The following is a 17,971-nucleotide window of genomic DNA, read 5'->3' on the forward strand; positions in this document are numbered from 1 at the left end:
CGATGGTAAATATTAGTTGAGCCGGTAAACAAAATCTTCAAAGGCTTACTGAAGCTTAGTTGGTTTCCCCTGACATACCTGAACCCCCTCATAAATTCTGCATGAATTTGATCCTACCCTTTTACTTTAACCTGACAAAGGAAGCATTTCATATTTGTCCAGCAGACTGCGCACCTTCATGAGCTCACGTGAAATTGATGGCAGAGATGGAAACCGTGAGACTGTTGCTCCCCCCCCATTTCTGCCTTCTTGGTGTGTTTTGTTTCAATCAAGCAGATTAACCTATACATAAAGTGTTTTCCTCTTCAAGCAGGGACGTTAAACCTAGTCATAAGAATTGGGGAGTAGCTGCACTGGTCACACACATTAAACACTTGTTTCTATGGACTGGCTATATGGAGAAGTCGGGAGTGGGGACTCCAGTGAGTGGAGAGGTACACTGTCATTAGAAAAGGTGGAGGGGGAAAAAAAAAAGAAATGTGCAGACCCACTACAGAGGGCTACCTGTCTGGGAAGCTTACCTCAGGGTAAACTTGTTTTCCTTCCTAACTTCCTTAAGCCCTTCCAAAACAAACAGGGCACCCAACAGTCACGCTGGATAAATACACATGTCCAATAAATGGTCTTACGACACCTGAACTTAGTTTCTCCTTCATGGTAACTTCAAAGGTAAGAAAAGTCACTCTCTTTGTATCTTTAATGAATATCATTCATTTTTATATCTGCCTGTCTGTGACACCTTTAATGTTGCATTTAATTTAAACAGAGTTGCTGTATTATAATACATCATCATGTTTAGAAATAAGTACGTTTTTTTGTTTTCCCACTTTGCACAGATTTAAACCCTAAACCTTATTTTTGACTTTTTGTCAAGCTAACAGCAAAGTGAAATTATATAATGCCTCAGAGAAACATAAAGAAGGCAGATTGACCTTTGCCATTTGTTTTTGTAGCAGATTTTCCCTGAGGTGTATTTATATCTGTAAATGGCAAATTTTAATTAAGCAATACATTTAATGTACTCAGCATTTACTTAATTTATTTTATGACCTAATGTACATATTAGCCGTCAGTGGTTTTAATGACAGCATGACAGACTACTATCACTGGTTGCTGAGCAATATTTATCAACTGATAATTTGACAGACCAGGTAGAGCTCACTATAAACCATCACCTCATTGGCAGAGTCTATATTGACATTGACTCCAGCTATGTCAGCCCAGGAAGCTAGGGAGAGGGCGGAGTTAGAGGTTATTGACAAACTACTGTACAAAAGCTTAACTTCAATCTTGATTCACCTATTACAGAAGTCTACCATCCAACCAAAATAAAGCTTTCCATCAGATTACCATGCCGAAAAGACATGATGTGGCACACCAATCTAAGCTGCTGACTCAAAAGGTTGGCACATAGAGGACACCACATTGGGGTTGGTGCAGAGCAGGCACCCACAGCAACACAACATACAGTAAGCGACAGGCTGCTTCTGAAACAGTAACACCTATTCGTTCATAGCATTTTCAACCAATTGAAACAAAACATTTTTTGAGCACAAGCCCAGTGCTTTAAGATGGACTTAACTAACTAAGCTGAAAATATAATTTTAAGCACGTTTATTTCAGTCTTTTGCGTTTCTGTAATTGTTACAAATTCCTAAATTACATACATTGCTTACATTATATTATATACGATGTAAGTAGATACTGTGACCTGTATCTAAACATTACTCTAATAAACCATTAACCTTTATTTTATTCTCTCTAGTTGCACTCAATCACAGTGTGTTGCTAAAATGTAATTAAAAGACAAACTGAGAAATAAACATTAACCCTGAATAAAAATGCTTAACAAACCATGAGTGTGGGTGTGGAACCAAGCTAATTGAAGTGCTTTCAAAGTGTGCAGTATTAAGCATGTAAAACCAAACATTGTATTTAGCAGTGTGTTTTATAGGAATCAGCATAAACACTTGAAATTTAAAAAAGTGACTGTCTACCTGCATACTAAGCATTCTGACAGTGGTAATCAAGGGTAGAGGAATGTCTAATTTGAAGAGTTCAAATTATTACAGCCTGTGATAGTTGGCAAGACATTTACAACAAATGAAGACCATCTCAGTCCATCTAGAGCATGGTTGACATGCTACACTACTATACTACAATGGTACTCAATTATTGAGCCAGATGTAATTTGGCTCCTTTGATATATTTGTAATGTCTAAGGGGTTGGTTCAACGTGAAGAAACAAAAACACAAAACACACAAATCCTAAAAAAGTGGTGGATGGAAAGAAAAATGTTTATTGTGAATGATGGAACTGGTGCCCAGTTTGGTATAAATTTAAATTTAATGAGGTGTGACTCATAAAAATCTGCTCTACCTTCTTGGGAAGTTGGCACGTTGACGGTGACAATCTTACTGTTGGCGGGCAGTGGTAACTTGGTGGTCACTACCTTCCCACCCACTGAGGTTCCTGTGATCTGAAAAGTGTGCCCACCAGACGTGGCCACGGTGGTCTCTGTGCCTGCTCCTAATACAGCACACAAATAGTTACTACAAATACTCTCACCAATAGAAATCTAATTGAACTAAATGCATGTAACATTATAGGATAACACATCCTTCGAACTCAAGTAGTTACACTTCTATGTAACGTACCTTGTGTACTCTGACCCTGCTTCACCCAGGTGGCAAATGACTGCTGGAAGTTCTTGTTTTGCTGGAATGTAACGGGGGTGCCCATCTTGGTGGACAGTACGACCTTGGTGCTGGGGGTGCCCTGTCCTGACAGTGAACTAACAATGACTTTGGGCGTGGCAGCAGGTGCTGCAGGAGTCCCTGTTGGAGTAGCTGTGACTGAACCTGGCTTCTGCTCGAGACGCTTCTGAAAAATGTTAAATAGCTTGATTATTTATATGCAAACTAATGACTGGAACACTATTACTACAATGACTGAAAGTACAACTTTATGTGTGTATAATTACATCTTACAGTAGTAAAGATCTACATGGACTGGTATGTTAGGAAGTCTGCTACACGGCCAAATGAGCAGAGATTATTGGAATGTGTATTGTCTTGGCACTAATTGTTTGAAATGTAAAACCCTTTAATACATTTTTGTGGAAAAACAACTGAACTAAACCCAACTCACCTTGGCCTGCTCTGCTGCCTGAGCTTTTTCTTTCTCCACTCTGTAAAAATGAGAACTTTTATGACTTAAATCTTTGTCAAAACAGAAGCACATTTTTATTAGTGAAGAGTCATTAAAAAATAAACTAACTTAACTAAAAACTAAAGCCTACCAATTTAAAAAAAAAAACTGCAATGTTTCAACACATTTTTTAATTTAGATGTGATTATGTTGATTGGGGTGATAGAATGTAAATATCACAGATTGAAAACATTTAGGTGTAGGCCTTACATACTTTTGGAAGCCTGCACTGTATATCACATACATCCAACAGAGCCTCCAGCAGAGATAACAGAGTATTCGTACTACTAGCAGAATTAAATCCCCATCTAAAATATTCTGACTCTTTAGTATGACATGTTTATCAAACAATCTTACAGCTGATACTATTAACATGTGGAGACATAAAGTACTTGAGCTTTCTGCCAGTTGGGCTTCTCACCTTTCTGAGAAGGCTCTGATCTCCCAGAGGTCCAGTTCCTCCTCAGCCACCCATGTCTCGATCACCACTGGGCCTGTTTGCTTGGCAGGCTCATGTTTCTTGGGGCGCAAAGCACTGGAGCGCAACCCTTTTCTCTGAGGGGTGTGAGTTTCTGTGATGGTGGACACATGAGGAGAGAAGAACATAAAGACAGTGTTTGAGTGTCAGATATTTCTTTTAACAAAACTATATTATTACGATTGTCTTTTCTTTTCTTTTTTTATTTTCCCCCTTTCGTCTTATCCTGTGAGTTCACGGTCGCCACAGCGGATCATTTGTCCCCAAGTTCTACTGGACTTGGGACCGGCACTGCACAGCTGGGGATGGGCACTCTACCAACTGAGCCACTGCTGCTATATTAATACGATTGTCTCTTATGTTTTAATACTGCAATACAAAAAATAACTAACACAATTCATATAGTATGTGGACATACATTTTCTTTATTGTAGTCCAAAGCTTCCTATATTTAGTACGGGGTTTGTAAGCTTTAGTGTCAGGAACAAAAAAAATGTGTACCTTTTGGAGCCTCAGGCACTCCAAGTGGGCAGATGATTTTGCGGATGCAGTACTCTGAGCGAAGGCCATATGGTCCCACATCACGGCGCTTGATGATCTCTGTGGTGGTGATTTCAGTATCCGATGTCTCTGTAGCAATGAGTGGGGATAGGGCTGGATTGGTATGGTGATGAGGAGGAGAGCCCAAGAAGATGGAGAAAATGCACTCCAACATAAAAACACCCAATTGATTATATGGGTTTAGACAGACATTTTTGTATATTTTTTGTATATAGAAACCAACAAAGGCATAAGGAGGGTAGCCCAAGTAAACACAGGAGTGATAGGACCGGATCAAAGTGGGGAGGAAAGGCCAGTTTTCAATCACCAGGATTAACTTAAAAATGATGGGGAAAGACCAGCAGCATTTATCATCCTCAACATAAGTAAAAATTATCCACTCATCCATTATATCATTATCCATCAATTGTTGCTTATGTAGGACATCTCTATTTGAGATGATGAAGGGGGGGGGGGTGTTACCTGTGCGTGTGGTTCCGACAGCAGCAGACGGTTTGACCGCCATGTCATCCCATCTCAGACAGGCCCATAGGAGCCTCAGCATTAGGCTCACACCAGCCAGTGACTTTACTGTCTGCAGGCGATATCTACAACACAACCCAGAGGTCATATAGAGTTACAAGTAAACAGCTGTTCAAGCATTGTGTGTCATTTTCTACTTGACACTTATACACCTGCAGAAGCTAACAAAATTTGGCTATAATGAGAGAAAGCCATGGAACAATAAATGTCAGTTGCGTACATTTAATTTAAAATAAGAAAAATAGATAAGTTGTTGTACAGCTAAAGGCTCACAAAAGGCTTACTGGTATCCCCTATTGTCTGGTAGTATGATGTTCATTAGCACAGTGCAACAAATCATCAGTGTTTTTAGTTGCCGCCTCCTTGTGTCAATTTCTGTGACAAACAAAAAACTGGCTGCCAACTTCTAAGAAAAAGTTTGTGCATTTTAGTTTTTATCGTTTATTTAATGCTGTTGGGTGTAATATAGTGTTCGAAATACACAAATAAATGAGAGGATATCATTCATCAACATTCATTTAGAACTAAAATACTCCTTTCTTGGATCATTAACACAAGGCAGCTCTTTTGAGAATGACCCTGGCTCTTAGAACACAGTCATTTTAAATATCTACAAAAATTACAAAATTGTCATCATAAAGCTGTGTGAATGGGGTTTGGTAGACATTTCCTTCCCCATGTGTAACCGCAGGCAGAAAAATATCCCTGGGTTGTAGGGCTTGGTCTTTGCAAAAAGTGAACATCCTGACACTTCTCCGACCACCAGATGATTCATGTCTGCTTTGGAACTCTGAGGTCAAAAAAAAAAAAAAAAAAAAAAACACAGGTCCTTGTGTGACAACATTACTCAGGGCCAAAGCCCTGACTGGTGGACAATGAGGAGGAAGTAATAATGATCAGCAAATCAACAGGACACAGTACAGTTGACAAAACCAGAAGAGCGTTTAAAGGTAGATGATGAAAAAACTGTGTTTTTTTTCCCTGCGATAATTTGTTTTTTTATGAGAAAAAAAAATTAAATTAAAAAAAAAAAAAAACAATCAGATTTTCTGATAGACAAGAGAGCTGTTTACGTAAAATTAAACATGCAAGTCTGTAACAAGCACAAAATACCAGTAGAAATAGTATTAGAAATTATATGCTGTTTCAAGTAAATCAAGTGAACAAAAAGAGTGAGATCATAAGGGTTTCAGTTGGATTTAAGATTTCAGGGTGGGAGGGAGACAGAATTGGTACATATTAAAGGGCAAGTTTTAGGGTTTAGTAATGCAATTTATCATTTAAATATGGATTCATACTGTCTAACAGTAAATCCAGAAGTAATTTTGTGTTATGCCTGTCAAGTCACAGTAAAGGATTAGTTAGTTAGTTTAAATCCTTGCGTTTGCAATGCTTTCTCCTAGTGTTGCATTTTTGCTCCTCTACACAAAGAGAGTACACCCAATGCTCTAAAAGAAAATGATGGCCTTAAAACTTGAGTATAGTCCAGAGTCCCCTTGATCAGTTGAAAAGCTAAAATGTTTCAAATGCAGAGGATTTCACCATGGAGGAACTTAACCAGTGAGTTTTTTTTTCTACTGAATAAGAGGCACCATTTTGTGAAAAAGTGAGCAATGTGTGTATCACAGACAAAATGAAGATTTCAGTGACCATTGTGTTCAGCAAGAAACTCTGGTTTGTGGGGGGAAACAACGTGAGATCGAGCTTACCTCCACGTGATGCCAAATGTGGGCCTGGGTGATGGATATGGCCAGATGTCCTGGGCTGGCTTGGCATTGTAGCTAAATACAGGCACCTCACGGAAACCGCCTCGCCTCGCAAGCACCTTCAACTCATCATGTGGCAGCACAAAAATACTCTTGCGGTTGCTTTTGGTGACAAACTTGCGATAAGAAGGAAGAGCTGTGTCTGAGCGTGTCTTCTTGGTGCGAGAGAACTTGACGAGGCGGACGCGACCTTTTGTTGATGAAGAGCCCTCGTGACTCACAGTAACAGAGGTTAGTGATGTTTTACCACTGGCATCAGTTGTTGACTTACTTACTGCTGCGAGTATTGTCTTCTGCTCTTGTGTCACTGTTTCACACTGGCTATCTTCTGACTGAACATTGGGCCCAGAGGAACAGACTTTGGTCACAGTTGTTTTGGTCATGGTCGTAAGAGTGGACACTGCACTGCTTTCTGTTGCTGACACTGTATGTCCACATGCTTTTGAAGGTGCCTTAGCCATCGTCATCTCTGTGGAAACTACCGTTGTTGTGGTAGTGGACGTTGTGGTGATTTGAGTGATTATAGCCTTTAGTGGTTCTGTCGCCTCACTGTTGCTATTCTCTTCTATGAAGTCGTTGCTTAAACTTGACTCCTCTGCCGAAGGTATAGGAGAGGGTGCCATTCTTATGATCTTGACCACAGGATTAGTTTTGGCCTCTACACACTCCAATGGGGATGAGTTGTTGTGATCTGGGGTGCTCCGAGTAGTAGCTCCGAGTACGTCTATTTTGTTTTCCAACCTTGTTATCTTCAGTGGAGGTTTGTAGTCCTGGTCCAGTATCGTTATTTTACCTTCTACCTCCACCTTAGAAGCTAGGCTAGGTTTCTCTTCACCAGCCTCTGTACTGTCGTTTAAAGGGGCCATATCCCCGTTCACTACAGGCTTTTGCTCTGTACAGTCCTTCAGTGAGACAACAGGTCCTTGTTCTTCAACCTTACCAGTGCTGTTGACTTTGGGTTGGGGATTGCTTGTGAATACACCATTATTTGAGCACATTACAGAGTTTATCAACATGCTTTCAATGCCCAAGCCATCATTACCATTTACCTGAGCGAGAGGAGAAACTGACTTGGGAGTGTTACCTTGCATATGTTCTTGCTTTTCATTTGTCCCATTTTCCTCAGGGCAGGAATGGACTGAGCTTAAAGGTTCTGGGACTTGCTGAAGAGTTTTAGAAAGGAGCATGTTCTGACTGCTTTTTTGACCAACAGAACTTACAGATGTCCTTACAGTGTCAAATTTCATGTTTGGCACCTCAGACCCCATATCTTGAACATGAGCAACACTGGCTAGCTCTAGAGAGCTACGTGTTCTCTGTGCTGCACTTTCTTCTACATAAAAATGCTTATTGCCCTGTTGCCCTAAACTGTCAAAATTACTTTCTTTAGGCCCCATAGTCCTATCCACAAAGTCTGTTTCCATTTCCTGGGGCTGGGAGTTGGTTAGGGTCTGTACCGAAGCTGGATTTCCACAAGGACCTGTACTGCAACCGTCCTTGGGTGTGGAGTCCAGAACAGGTGAAGGAAGAGGAGGAGTGACAATCTCATTTGTAGTGTTAGAGAGTTCAGGTTGCCTCTCCCCTTCAGCTTCTTCTGGCAGTGCAGTTGTGGAAGATTCGTCCTCTGTTTTAACAGCTTCGCCCTGTGTGAGCTGTGTCTGAGCAAGTGCACTGGGCTTGAGCGGTGACCGTGGCCGGACTGGAGTGCTCTGAACACATAATGAAGTGGATGAAACAGGTGTAGGAGTCTGGGGTTTGGAGGCAGACACCTGGTCCTTCTGCTTCTCTTCAATAACATGCTGCTTTACTCGACGCTCCAGCAGGCTGTCCAGCTTGGAGGACTTTACTTTTTTCTTGTAGGCAACGCGGGTGAGGAAGCCTTTGCTGACATCCACAACATCGTAGTTAAAGGGTCTCTGAGAAGGCTCCTCCTTCACGAGAGCCTTATCTGCCTCAATACTGGATCCTAAAAAATATAGAATTCTGACTTAATTTGCATTGATAAAATAAACAAGACTTAATCACTGTACATAGAATTTGTCATCAGTTTTCAGACTACAATGAAAGAGACTGCAAGATACTCAATGTTAAAGTGAAAATAGCTCAAACATATTTGTACAAATAAATTGCTAAGCAGCAATCATAGTGTACATGCAATTAAATACAATGCTATTGGGCGCCAAGCTCAGTCTGTCATACTTTGCTCTTCATCTGTTCGTGATTCTATGGGATCCACCTCCAACTTTGCCGCCAATTCCTCTGCAGATGATTCCTGCAACTTTTCTTTATCTTCTTCAACTTTTTTTTCCTCCTCTATCCTCTCATTAGAGTCCATAACCTCAACAGATGTCAGACAATCTGACCCAGGCTGGGAGACGTTAAGGGAGTCTTGAGCTTTTGTTTCCCTGCTTGAAGCAGCAGTTCCCTGAGCTTCTGGTGTGGCTACACTGGGCCGTCGACTCAAGTCCAACAGGGTACATTTCTTGCCAAGTTTAGCATCTTTGAAAAAAAAAAAACAAACAAGAGAAGATTTTTTATTTTTTTTTTTAAATTAGTTTCTTTCAAAAATTCACCTGGGCTCACTGAAAATTTGCTGTTCAAGTGCAGAAGTGCTCAAGACTTTGAACATACATAAACCTTATAAAAGGTAATGGAAAATGCTTGACACTGCATTTGAAACAAATGCACAAAGTGGAATTAAGAAAACAGAACACAAACTACATATGCTTGGAGTCTCTGATTTGGCTTCAGAGTCAACTAAATAAGTTGAACTCTTATCAAAGTTTAGACAAATGTGAGTACAATTTGGACAGTTTGTTAGAAACTCAATTACAGTATAAAAACACATCAAAAGAGAAATGTAATCTCTGAAGTCCAACCCACATACACAATGACATCGCTGACATTACTAAACAAGAGACTAATTCACTCTCAGAGTCACAGAGACTTTAAATTACAGAAAACTAAAATCCAAATAACTGAAACCACATTGTAGGCCCTAAAGTTTCCCATTCCAAACCTTCCAGTTCTTTGCGGTAGTTGGCGTTGGTGTTGCCGGGAAGCCTGGGGACAAACCGCTGCACATAAGTCTTACTGATCCAACTCCAGCCCCCATAGCCTGTAACGCGATACTCTTCTCCTTTCTGCTTCCACACCTTCATAGGACACAAGAAAAGAAAAAAGAATGAGCAAAAGAGGGATAAAGAACGAAATGAGAATGCAAAAGCTTAAAAGGAGAATAGTGAATTGCAAAAGAGAGGACGTGCTGAAAAAGAGAGAAACACACACTGATCATTGGTGAGGGAAATGACTCACAGCAGAGCTCAACTTTTTGCATCGAAGAGCCCTTGATGGTTACTTATGCACTTACGCAGAACATACAATCCAGTGTTTCCAAATGCAATTAGTCAATTGTCTAGGCAATAATGTCTCAACCTGGAGGTAGACTAGTCCGAAATATTATTATCATTATTAATATCAGTGTTTGATGGGTTAATGCAGACAACAAAACGGAAATGTTTTTATTATCCTACAAAAGCAGAGCTCCTGTCATTTTACATACACTTCCTAAGAGCAGGTAAATGAGTGGACAGAGCACAACATTGAACGTATGTAGTTGTGCAACAATTGCTTTTGATCAGGAGGTCATGATAGTACAATTAATCCATTGCACCAGAAAATTAGTGAGCATGTGACCTACCTGGTGTTTAATTGGAAAAGTGTACTTGACCCATGTGGCCTGCTGCATTGTCTCTTCATCCTCCAGCTTCTTCTCCCTCTTCTTAACCTTCTCTTTCTCCTCTCGCTCCATGGATGTCATGCGATTTAACCTGAAAAATTTTTCAACTGTTATTCATTGTAGCCTGCAGCTCTTAAATTGAAAATTAATTGAATTTACAACTAAGATTGTTGAACATTTTAGGCTGTCTTTATAATTTGTCAGTCTGTTGAATGTATTCATCCTAACAAGGTTGTGATTTGTATAATTCACACTACATATTTTAAATTCTGTACAAATGTGACTTCACAACAACCATTCTTTAACCCCTCAGCCTACCTATTTATTATTTAGGAGCTCAAAATTGTACATTGAAACACCTTTACAAAAACCTATCATTGATCACACATCATTCATGATCATGAATGTTGAAGTGCTGAATAAAGATGAAATGATCACAGTTGATTTTGGAACAGTTCCATGAAACACACACACACACACACATACTACAAGTTGATTAAGCTCACAACTTCTGCAGCTCTGTCTCTTACTTCGATGCTCACAGTTCAGTCTGAAGTGCGCGCACACACACGCACACACACACACACACACCTTGTGAGATCTTGGACAATAACTTCTTTAGAGGGGCGTTGTGGTGTTGAACCAGTAGTAGAGGCAGAGGTGGGTGGTACTGGACTTGCAGTCTAAATATTATGCCTCACAGCCAGGGTGGGCCTTTTGATCTGAACCGGTTATGATCGCCTCTGCCTGCTAAACTGACCACACATCCCCTGTGTACATGCAATGAATGCTTGTTTGAGTGTTTCTCTGAATGTTTTTCATTAAAACCGACCTTGTGGAATGATTTTTATTTCACTGTTACTTAGTGTGTCTGAGAAACTGTATCAATATGTACTGTCACAGATGTAATAATATACGTAGAGTGAATATATTATGTACAATACATACTGTACAAACTATGTAATATATATATTATGTGTGTACCTGGTATGGCCCAGTGAGTCCTTCCAAACAGGCAGCATTGCCACAGGTTTGATGGCACACTCCAGGATGGCCAGAGCCAGTGCAAACTCTCTGGCCTTACTACACATCTGAACTGCTTTGATCCAATTAGACCTACAAAAGATGTCAAGACATTCACTTTACAAAGTCTCTCACTTTTTCTCTTTTGTGCTGTTACTTTCAGTAAAAATGCCACAGTTGTGTACTTGCTTTTATTTAAAGTTAAATGAAAGAAGACCTGACTGACAAATGAAAATGCTAAAACCAAGACCCAATGAACATTTTTTAAATTCAATAAAAGAAATTACAGCTACATAAATTTCTGAATTGTAATATATAATCCTGATCTATACCTGTGAGAGGCCCAGTTAGGGTGCATGAATGGTGCTGGAACATTGTTCTCTAATTGAATGATGGTGAGCCTTAGTGTGGAGATGGTCAGAACCTTAGAGCCATGAATAGAACCATTCCACTTAAATTCTCCTGCTGGTGTCATGCAAAACTTATGAGAGAGATGCCGCCTCTTGTCATGGTCCTGATGAAAGACACAAAGCGGATTTTAGTCAGGAAATAAGCTTAACCATCTAAAAGAATAGAGATGTTTCTCTGTCAGCTCCCCCATTAAATGTCTGACTAATAAGTGGTCCACCCTGAAAACTGCTAAACAAGGGGGCTGAAGTGTCACTGGACTAACATAGAAATATGATCCCAGATAATAATAAAAGGAGACCTAGCAATGATTCAAAAAAGCACTTGTGCTACTTGCCTCTCTGTGCTGGTGCTTATTGAGGGCCAGGGCATTGGAGCTGTACTGGTTATGATAGACGCGGTACTTGCCCTCCTGGCCAAGCTTAAAATATTGGCTGATGGTACCCTTCATCACCACCTCTTTGCTGCTACGTGTGCTGACACGGGTTATGTCACCTTGTGCATTTACTACTAGCACCTATAGGAAAAAAATTCGAAAATATAAATTCCATTTAAACATAGCCGCTAGTTGGTTTCCTGAAAATGAAATAGGAGTACTCATTAATGACTGCAACATTGAACAGAGCTTTAGGGACAAATCAATGAATCTGGTCAATGCACCAATGTAAAAATTTTTCACGTTTTATCTGAAAGAGCAAAATAATTTTTATCCATTGATTATCACCTCTTTGCCCTCCTTGAAGCCCTTGTTGGCTTCATGAACAGCAGCTGCCACCTGTTGGTTCTTAAGCTGGCTCAGCTTGCTATCTGGGTTCCTCAGCCGAGTCACCATACGAGTTGCAGAGGACTTCTTATTGCTGAGACCTGTTGTCTCACCATTGGCCAAGTCTTTACTGTCAGCTGGAAATGTAATGTCCGTTTAAAAGACAGAAATGCTACTTGAACTCAAGCGATAAGATGTGCAGAGATTACTGAAAAAATAAAAAATAACCCACCCCCTTAAGCTGCGGTTTCATGTAAAAAACATTATGTTTGTACTGTCATTCTCTTAGAGAGAAAACAGCCTGAGCCACTAGTTCGTGTTAAGACCTATTGGAGTGGAATGCATGAAACATCTAAATACAGAGTACAGTCATTTTAAACTTTCCTGGTTTCATGTAGCAAGGTTAGATTTCAACTGAAGTATAAAATATTAGCAGTAAAAGGCAGCTATGATATCGATATCAAATAAAATGTAATCATCACATGCTTTTTGACAAACCTGTGTCTTCAAGGCTCGCCAGGGACGACTGGGAGGACTTGTCAGCTAGGTCTGGGGGTTCAGCCCCCCTGGGAGGTACCCCACCTCCCATGCTGCTGTTACTGTTCTCTTCGCTGGTCTGGGAGGGCTGGCTCAGACTGGGGACGCCATCTCCACTGACAAGGGCAGAATCTGATGATTGGTTTTCTGCTACACAGAAAAAAACAGTGCTTACTATTAAGCTCCAGCATGTCTTTATTATACTGCTCTTGCTGTAATCAGTGGTCATCTGAGACATCTTTCTGAAGACATCTCGTTTTTCCAGCAAGAAGCAGGTGTTTTCCCAGACTAATTTTACTGAACTAGAAAAAGCAGCATTGCAGCATTAAAGTTAACTCTGATCAATAAATAGGAGGTTCTGAACAGCCCAGTCTTTGTGAAGAAAGAGTCTCTTATTTTTAGTTAGTTTTAAAATGGTTAAGACTGTGGCTCCCTCTACTGAGAAGTCATGCACAATGCACAAAATAACCAGTACAAGTGGAAGGATGGATAGCTTGAGCGCTACGAACAACAAATCAAGGCAAGACTTCAGCAAGGTTTGCAAACACATGACCACACCAATATGGAAAACCAATAGTATGTAGATCATCAATAAACATTTTCTAAAAAAGGCAATATGTAAACAAAAAGCTGTGTAATCAAAAATCGCAAACTACAGGCAAGCTGCCAAAAAAGTTTTTTTATAAGAGTTACTTCAAAATTTAAACAGCAATTATTGTTCTCAGTCAACTGAGACTCACTGTTAGTCATGACGATTGCAGTGACAATGCCATCTGATTGCAAATCAATGATTGCAATCAGCTTCTTAGATCTTTGAAGAAAAAGAAAGTAGGAGATTTTAACAGCTGAATGGCCAAATGTGTTTCGAGGGTGAAGCCAGAATTCAAGAAATAAACTGGACGACTGAACATAAAATCCAACTGATGAAATGAGGGGCACATGCAAGAAGAGTCAGTCTGGGAAACTGTCACGATACCAGCAAATTACATGGCAAACACAAGTCAGAGGAGACGCTAGGGGTATGTGTCTCATCATATAATTCTGTCTTCTTAGAAGACCCCACATGGAACCTAATGAGGTCAGCTAAACCCGAAAATATCTCTGTATACCTTCACTGTTGTTAGACACCTCCATATGGGAACCTCCCATAGAGGAGGCAGGGTGCTTTGGAACCTCAGTAGCCAGGCTAGAGCTCATGGTGGTGGACTGTGTTGGAACAGAAGCTGCTGGAGGTATAGGTCCGTCTGAGGCTTCTTGGCCAGTGGATGGAGTTTCAATGACTACAGATGAACAGCAGCAATGATGTAAATATTGTTTATTTTCAGTTTTAATTTGAGATGTTTTAGCAAAGCTACATATGCTATCTCTAGTTTGCTTTAAAAGATCAACACAAAAATACATGTCTATAAACACATATGGACAGTACTCATTAGGCTCTTAAGTTCAATTAAACACGCTTTAGCCAACCAGTAACATTTACTGTCAACTCACTTAAGCCAAGATGTTCGATAATGATATTTTTCTGCTGTCCGTGCAATACATGTCTAATTATTCTGTATGACTCTGTTGCACTGGATATTACATGTCCAGCATACTGACCATAATAACTAGTGCACTGTGAGAACTATAATTGTTACAGAATTTACATTTCATCAAAAGCCAAAACAGTGCTAATTTTTTAATCAATAGTTAATTACACCATTGTGCTGACAGACAATGTGTAAATAGGAGCTTTTCATGTTACGTATGAAGATACTGAATTATACTAATTAAAGTAATTATATGATACTGAATACTTTCATTAGGAATTTTGTCTAAGCATTTACAAATTTTAATCAGATACTTTGTGAGATATAAACATTTACCTTCAATTTTGATGCCATCCTTTTTCTCCTCCTGGTCTTCTTCTTTTGTCTCCTCCTCCTCTTTGAACTTGCCCTCCTGCTGTCCCTCATCCTTCAGCTCGGCCCCTTCATCCTCTTTCTCCACATCCACCTCCTTCTTCTCCCTTTCCAGACGTGCCTTCTGGGCCTCCTCAGCAGCCCGTTTTTTAACCTCCTCCAGCTCCTCCTCCTTCTTAGTGCGTAGCCGCTCAAGGATTTCCTCTAGATAAATTAAGCAGTAAACAAAACTCTATTTTAGTCTATTAGTGTATGATATGAAGACCAATAGAAAACATTTAGTGCATCATAAAACAAAACAAAAAAATCCAGCAACAAAGGTCCAGGACTGTTAAGCAGTTAGAATCCTGCATCAGAAAAGAATGAGACAACATTCCTCTCCTAAACTCCAGCAACTGTCTCCTCACTTCCCAGGTGTTTACAGGCAGTTGATAGAAAAAGTTAAACTCAAAACTAGTAGACAAACTACATGGAACTACATTCTAACTGACCTCCATGTTTAGACTAATAAACTGTGATAGCAACTAATTGACATAAAATGATTTGCATGCAAATGGAAAAAAATACACATGGTCTATGTTGACTAGGAGCTGCTCTAATTCTAACTTGCAGTAAAAATGCCACAATAAAGTTAAATTCTAGTGATTCCTCTTTTTGTTTTATGACTATAGTGTAAATATGTGCAGTGATAATAATATTGAAGGGAACACACTGGGTCATTAAAACACACAGGAAGACTATAAAGCCCTTTATGAGAGTATGAGTCATCAGCAGCACCATTACAGATTAAGATAAACCTAGCAATGTAAAACTTTTGTCCACACAGATAGGCAATTTGTATAACAAAGCAGAAAATAGAGGGTAAACTGAGATTCGAGAGATAAGAGATGCAGAGATAAGATTCCACCCAAGATATTACAAAGGATAAAATGAGCATTAAGCATCACGTCTATTTGCTGGAAAGATGCACCAAGCTAAAACGACTGTGGCGCAGGAAGGTAGAGCGGTTGTCCACCAATCTCACAGTTGTTGGTTCAATCCCCGGCTCCTCTGGTCACATGTCGAAGTGTCCTTGAGCAAGACACTGAACCCCAACTTAGTTGCTCCCGGTGAGTGTTGGCCAGCTGCATAGCAGCTCCCCCATCGGTGAATGAATGTGTGTGTGATTGTGAGTGTGAATGGGTAAATAAGAAGCAGTGTAAAGCGCTTTGAGTGCCAATAGGTAGAAAAGCGCTATATAAGTGCAGAACATTTACATTTAAAACAAATGCTGCTTTATACAACAGTCCTTCAATTAATTTGCCCTTCATAAAAGGTAATAAAAGGTGGCTGTAGCTCAGTTGGTAAGGCAGTCGTCCACGGACAACAGGGTCAGGGGTTTGATTCCCAGTCCCGGCAAGTCCCTGAACCCCTAACAGCCCATTTCCCTGTGCTGTGCAGTGCCGGTCCAAGCCTGGTAAAAATTGGGGAGGGTTGCGTCAGGAAGGGCATCCGGTGTAAAAACTGTGCCAAATCAACATGCGGACAATGACGGACAATGGACAACATGCGCTGTGACCCTGAACTGAATAAACCGAAAGGACAAAAAATAAAAAATAAAAAAATAAGGTAATAATGGTCAGTTTGTTATAGTTGTAGTTTGTTAAATCGGTTTTACAAAAGGTGTTGATTCAACTGTGATTTAAAAGTGTGCCATTTGTGATGCTGTTAAACTGTATTACATTACACTGATTATAATTTATTATACTCATAAAGTTCTTCGTGGGCATTTATCCAACTCATTGACCAATTAATGACTTGTGTATAATTAGCAGAAAGGAGCTAAAATGCCACTATTTACACTTGTAAAAATTGTGCTGTGCTAGTTCATACAGTGGATGAAAAAAAGCACACATATAAAGCTGCAGCTGTCACTTTGAAAAGGTTTGAGAAAAGCTGTATTTGTTCTTTGTTGCGGCATATTCTCTTTCTATGGCTGTATTGTAAATTATATTGGACTACTGCCATTGAGAATTTTTTCCTTACAAGACGCTTTTTTTAGAAGAATTATCATCTATTCAAAGGCATAGTTTCCCCAAACACAGTAAGCCGGAAAAAAAAATGCACACAGATTTGGCAGACATCCTACAAATAAAAAAGGAAGAATGAGGGGCTTAAGGGAAGTTCAAGAGTTGGACACTGGCCATTCTGGGGCAAGAGTAAAGTTACAAAGCAGTTGGGCTGACGCAGCCACCTATGACTGGGTGGCATTCATGAGCACTGTGGAGAACCACGTAGAGGAGTGAAGGGTGGGAAGAAAGACCGCCAAGAGAAAGCAAAGACTAAATAATTGACTTAAAGAAATCCTTCTTGCGTTCTGAGCAGCGATTAAACACAGCAGCAGAATGTATCTTAGATTTTCGGAAACTTTGTTAATATTATTAAAAGGAAAAATAGAACTCCTTACCATTGGCAGCAGTGAGGAAACACTTGTTGCTGCCACGGGCCTTGTTGGTTAGGTCCTCGGTGATGTCCATATGTGCATGCACCTCATCTCTTATCTCTTCAAGGGCTGCATACAGGTCAGTTTCCCAGTACTCTTTATCTAAGCAATCTATCAGTTCAGCTAGCTGAACCTGAGAAAAACAAAGTTTAGGATTTCAATTAGTGCAATATAAATAAAATGTGCACAATATTATGACAGCTTGACTGCAAACAAACATGATACTTGGATGCATTTTGTCCAAACAGGTTAGTAAACATGCATATTTTGTAACACAGTAAGAATCCAACAGTTGCATAACTTGTTAGAATGAAAAAATAAATAAATAAATAAAAAGATTAGTCCCATTTACCTTTGTGCTGTAGTACCAGATAATTTTGTCCTCCTGCTCACTATGCTCTTCACTGTATGGATGATAAACAAATGATTGATATACATTAGGACACAAAAAATGGAGGGTTAGAAGATGTATACCTATACAGGCTTTCAGCTATGTGCACTAATGTTATTTTTGGCCATTGTCTTTTCAGTAGAGGTATTCTTTTTATCTTGATATCATCATCATTTATCAGAGTAAAGA

At 39.8% G+C, this 17,971-nt stretch overlaps 1 protein-coding gene across 9 annotated transcripts in view; it reads right to left on the minus strand.

Moving 5' to 3' along the window:
* Nucleotides 1-17,971, minus strand: part of LOC137123612 (nucleosome-remodeling factor subunit BPTF-like) — a 43,059-nt gene that overhangs the window by 19,134 nt on the left and 5,954 nt on the right. For 3 of the 9 annotated variants that reach the window (XM_067497628.1, XM_067497630.1, XM_067497632.1), the window contains 19 exons: nt 17,744-17,795; nt 17,356-17,524; nt 14,874-15,113; nt 14,118-14,288; nt 12,970-13,158; nt 12,433-12,608; nt 12,046-12,225; nt 11,633-11,814; nt 11,262-11,393; nt 10,239-10,368; nt 9,558-9,693; nt 8,738-9,037; nt 6,482-8,504; nt 4,713-4,837; nt 4,191-4,343; nt 3,633-3,783; nt 3,152-3,191; nt 2,659-2,884; nt 2,381-2,530 (listed from right to left, as the gene is read on the minus strand). In XM_067497628.1, the coding sequence (XP_067353729.1) occupies nt 2,381-2,530; nt 2,659-2,884; nt 3,152-3,191; nt 3,633-3,783; nt 4,191-4,343; nt 4,713-4,837; nt 6,482-8,504; nt 8,738-9,037; nt 9,558-9,693; nt 10,239-10,368; nt 11,262-11,393; nt 11,633-11,814; nt 12,046-12,225; nt 12,433-12,608; nt 12,970-13,158; nt 14,118-14,288; nt 14,874-15,113; nt 17,356-17,524; nt 17,744-17,795 (4,925 nt within the window). The remainder of the gene's footprint in view (nt 1-2,380; nt 2,531-2,658; nt 2,885-3,151; nt 3,192-3,632; nt 3,784-4,190; nt 4,344-4,712; nt 4,838-6,481; nt 8,505-8,737; nt 9,038-9,557; nt 9,694-10,238; nt 10,369-11,261; nt 11,394-11,632; nt 11,815-12,045; nt 12,226-12,432; nt 12,609-12,969; nt 13,159-14,117; nt 14,289-14,873; nt 15,114-17,355; nt 17,525-17,743; nt 17,796-17,971) is intronic. The other 6 variants (XM_067497629.1, XM_067497631.1, XM_067497633.1 and 3 more) reach the window with 6 other exon arrangements.

Source organism: Channa argus, chromosome 3 (genome assembly GCF_033026475.1).
Source record: "Channa argus isolate prfri chromosome 3, Channa argus male v1.0, whole genome shotgun sequence".
Taxonomy (NCBI): Eukaryota; Metazoa; Chordata; class Actinopteri; order Anabantiformes; family Channidae; genus Channa; species Channa argus.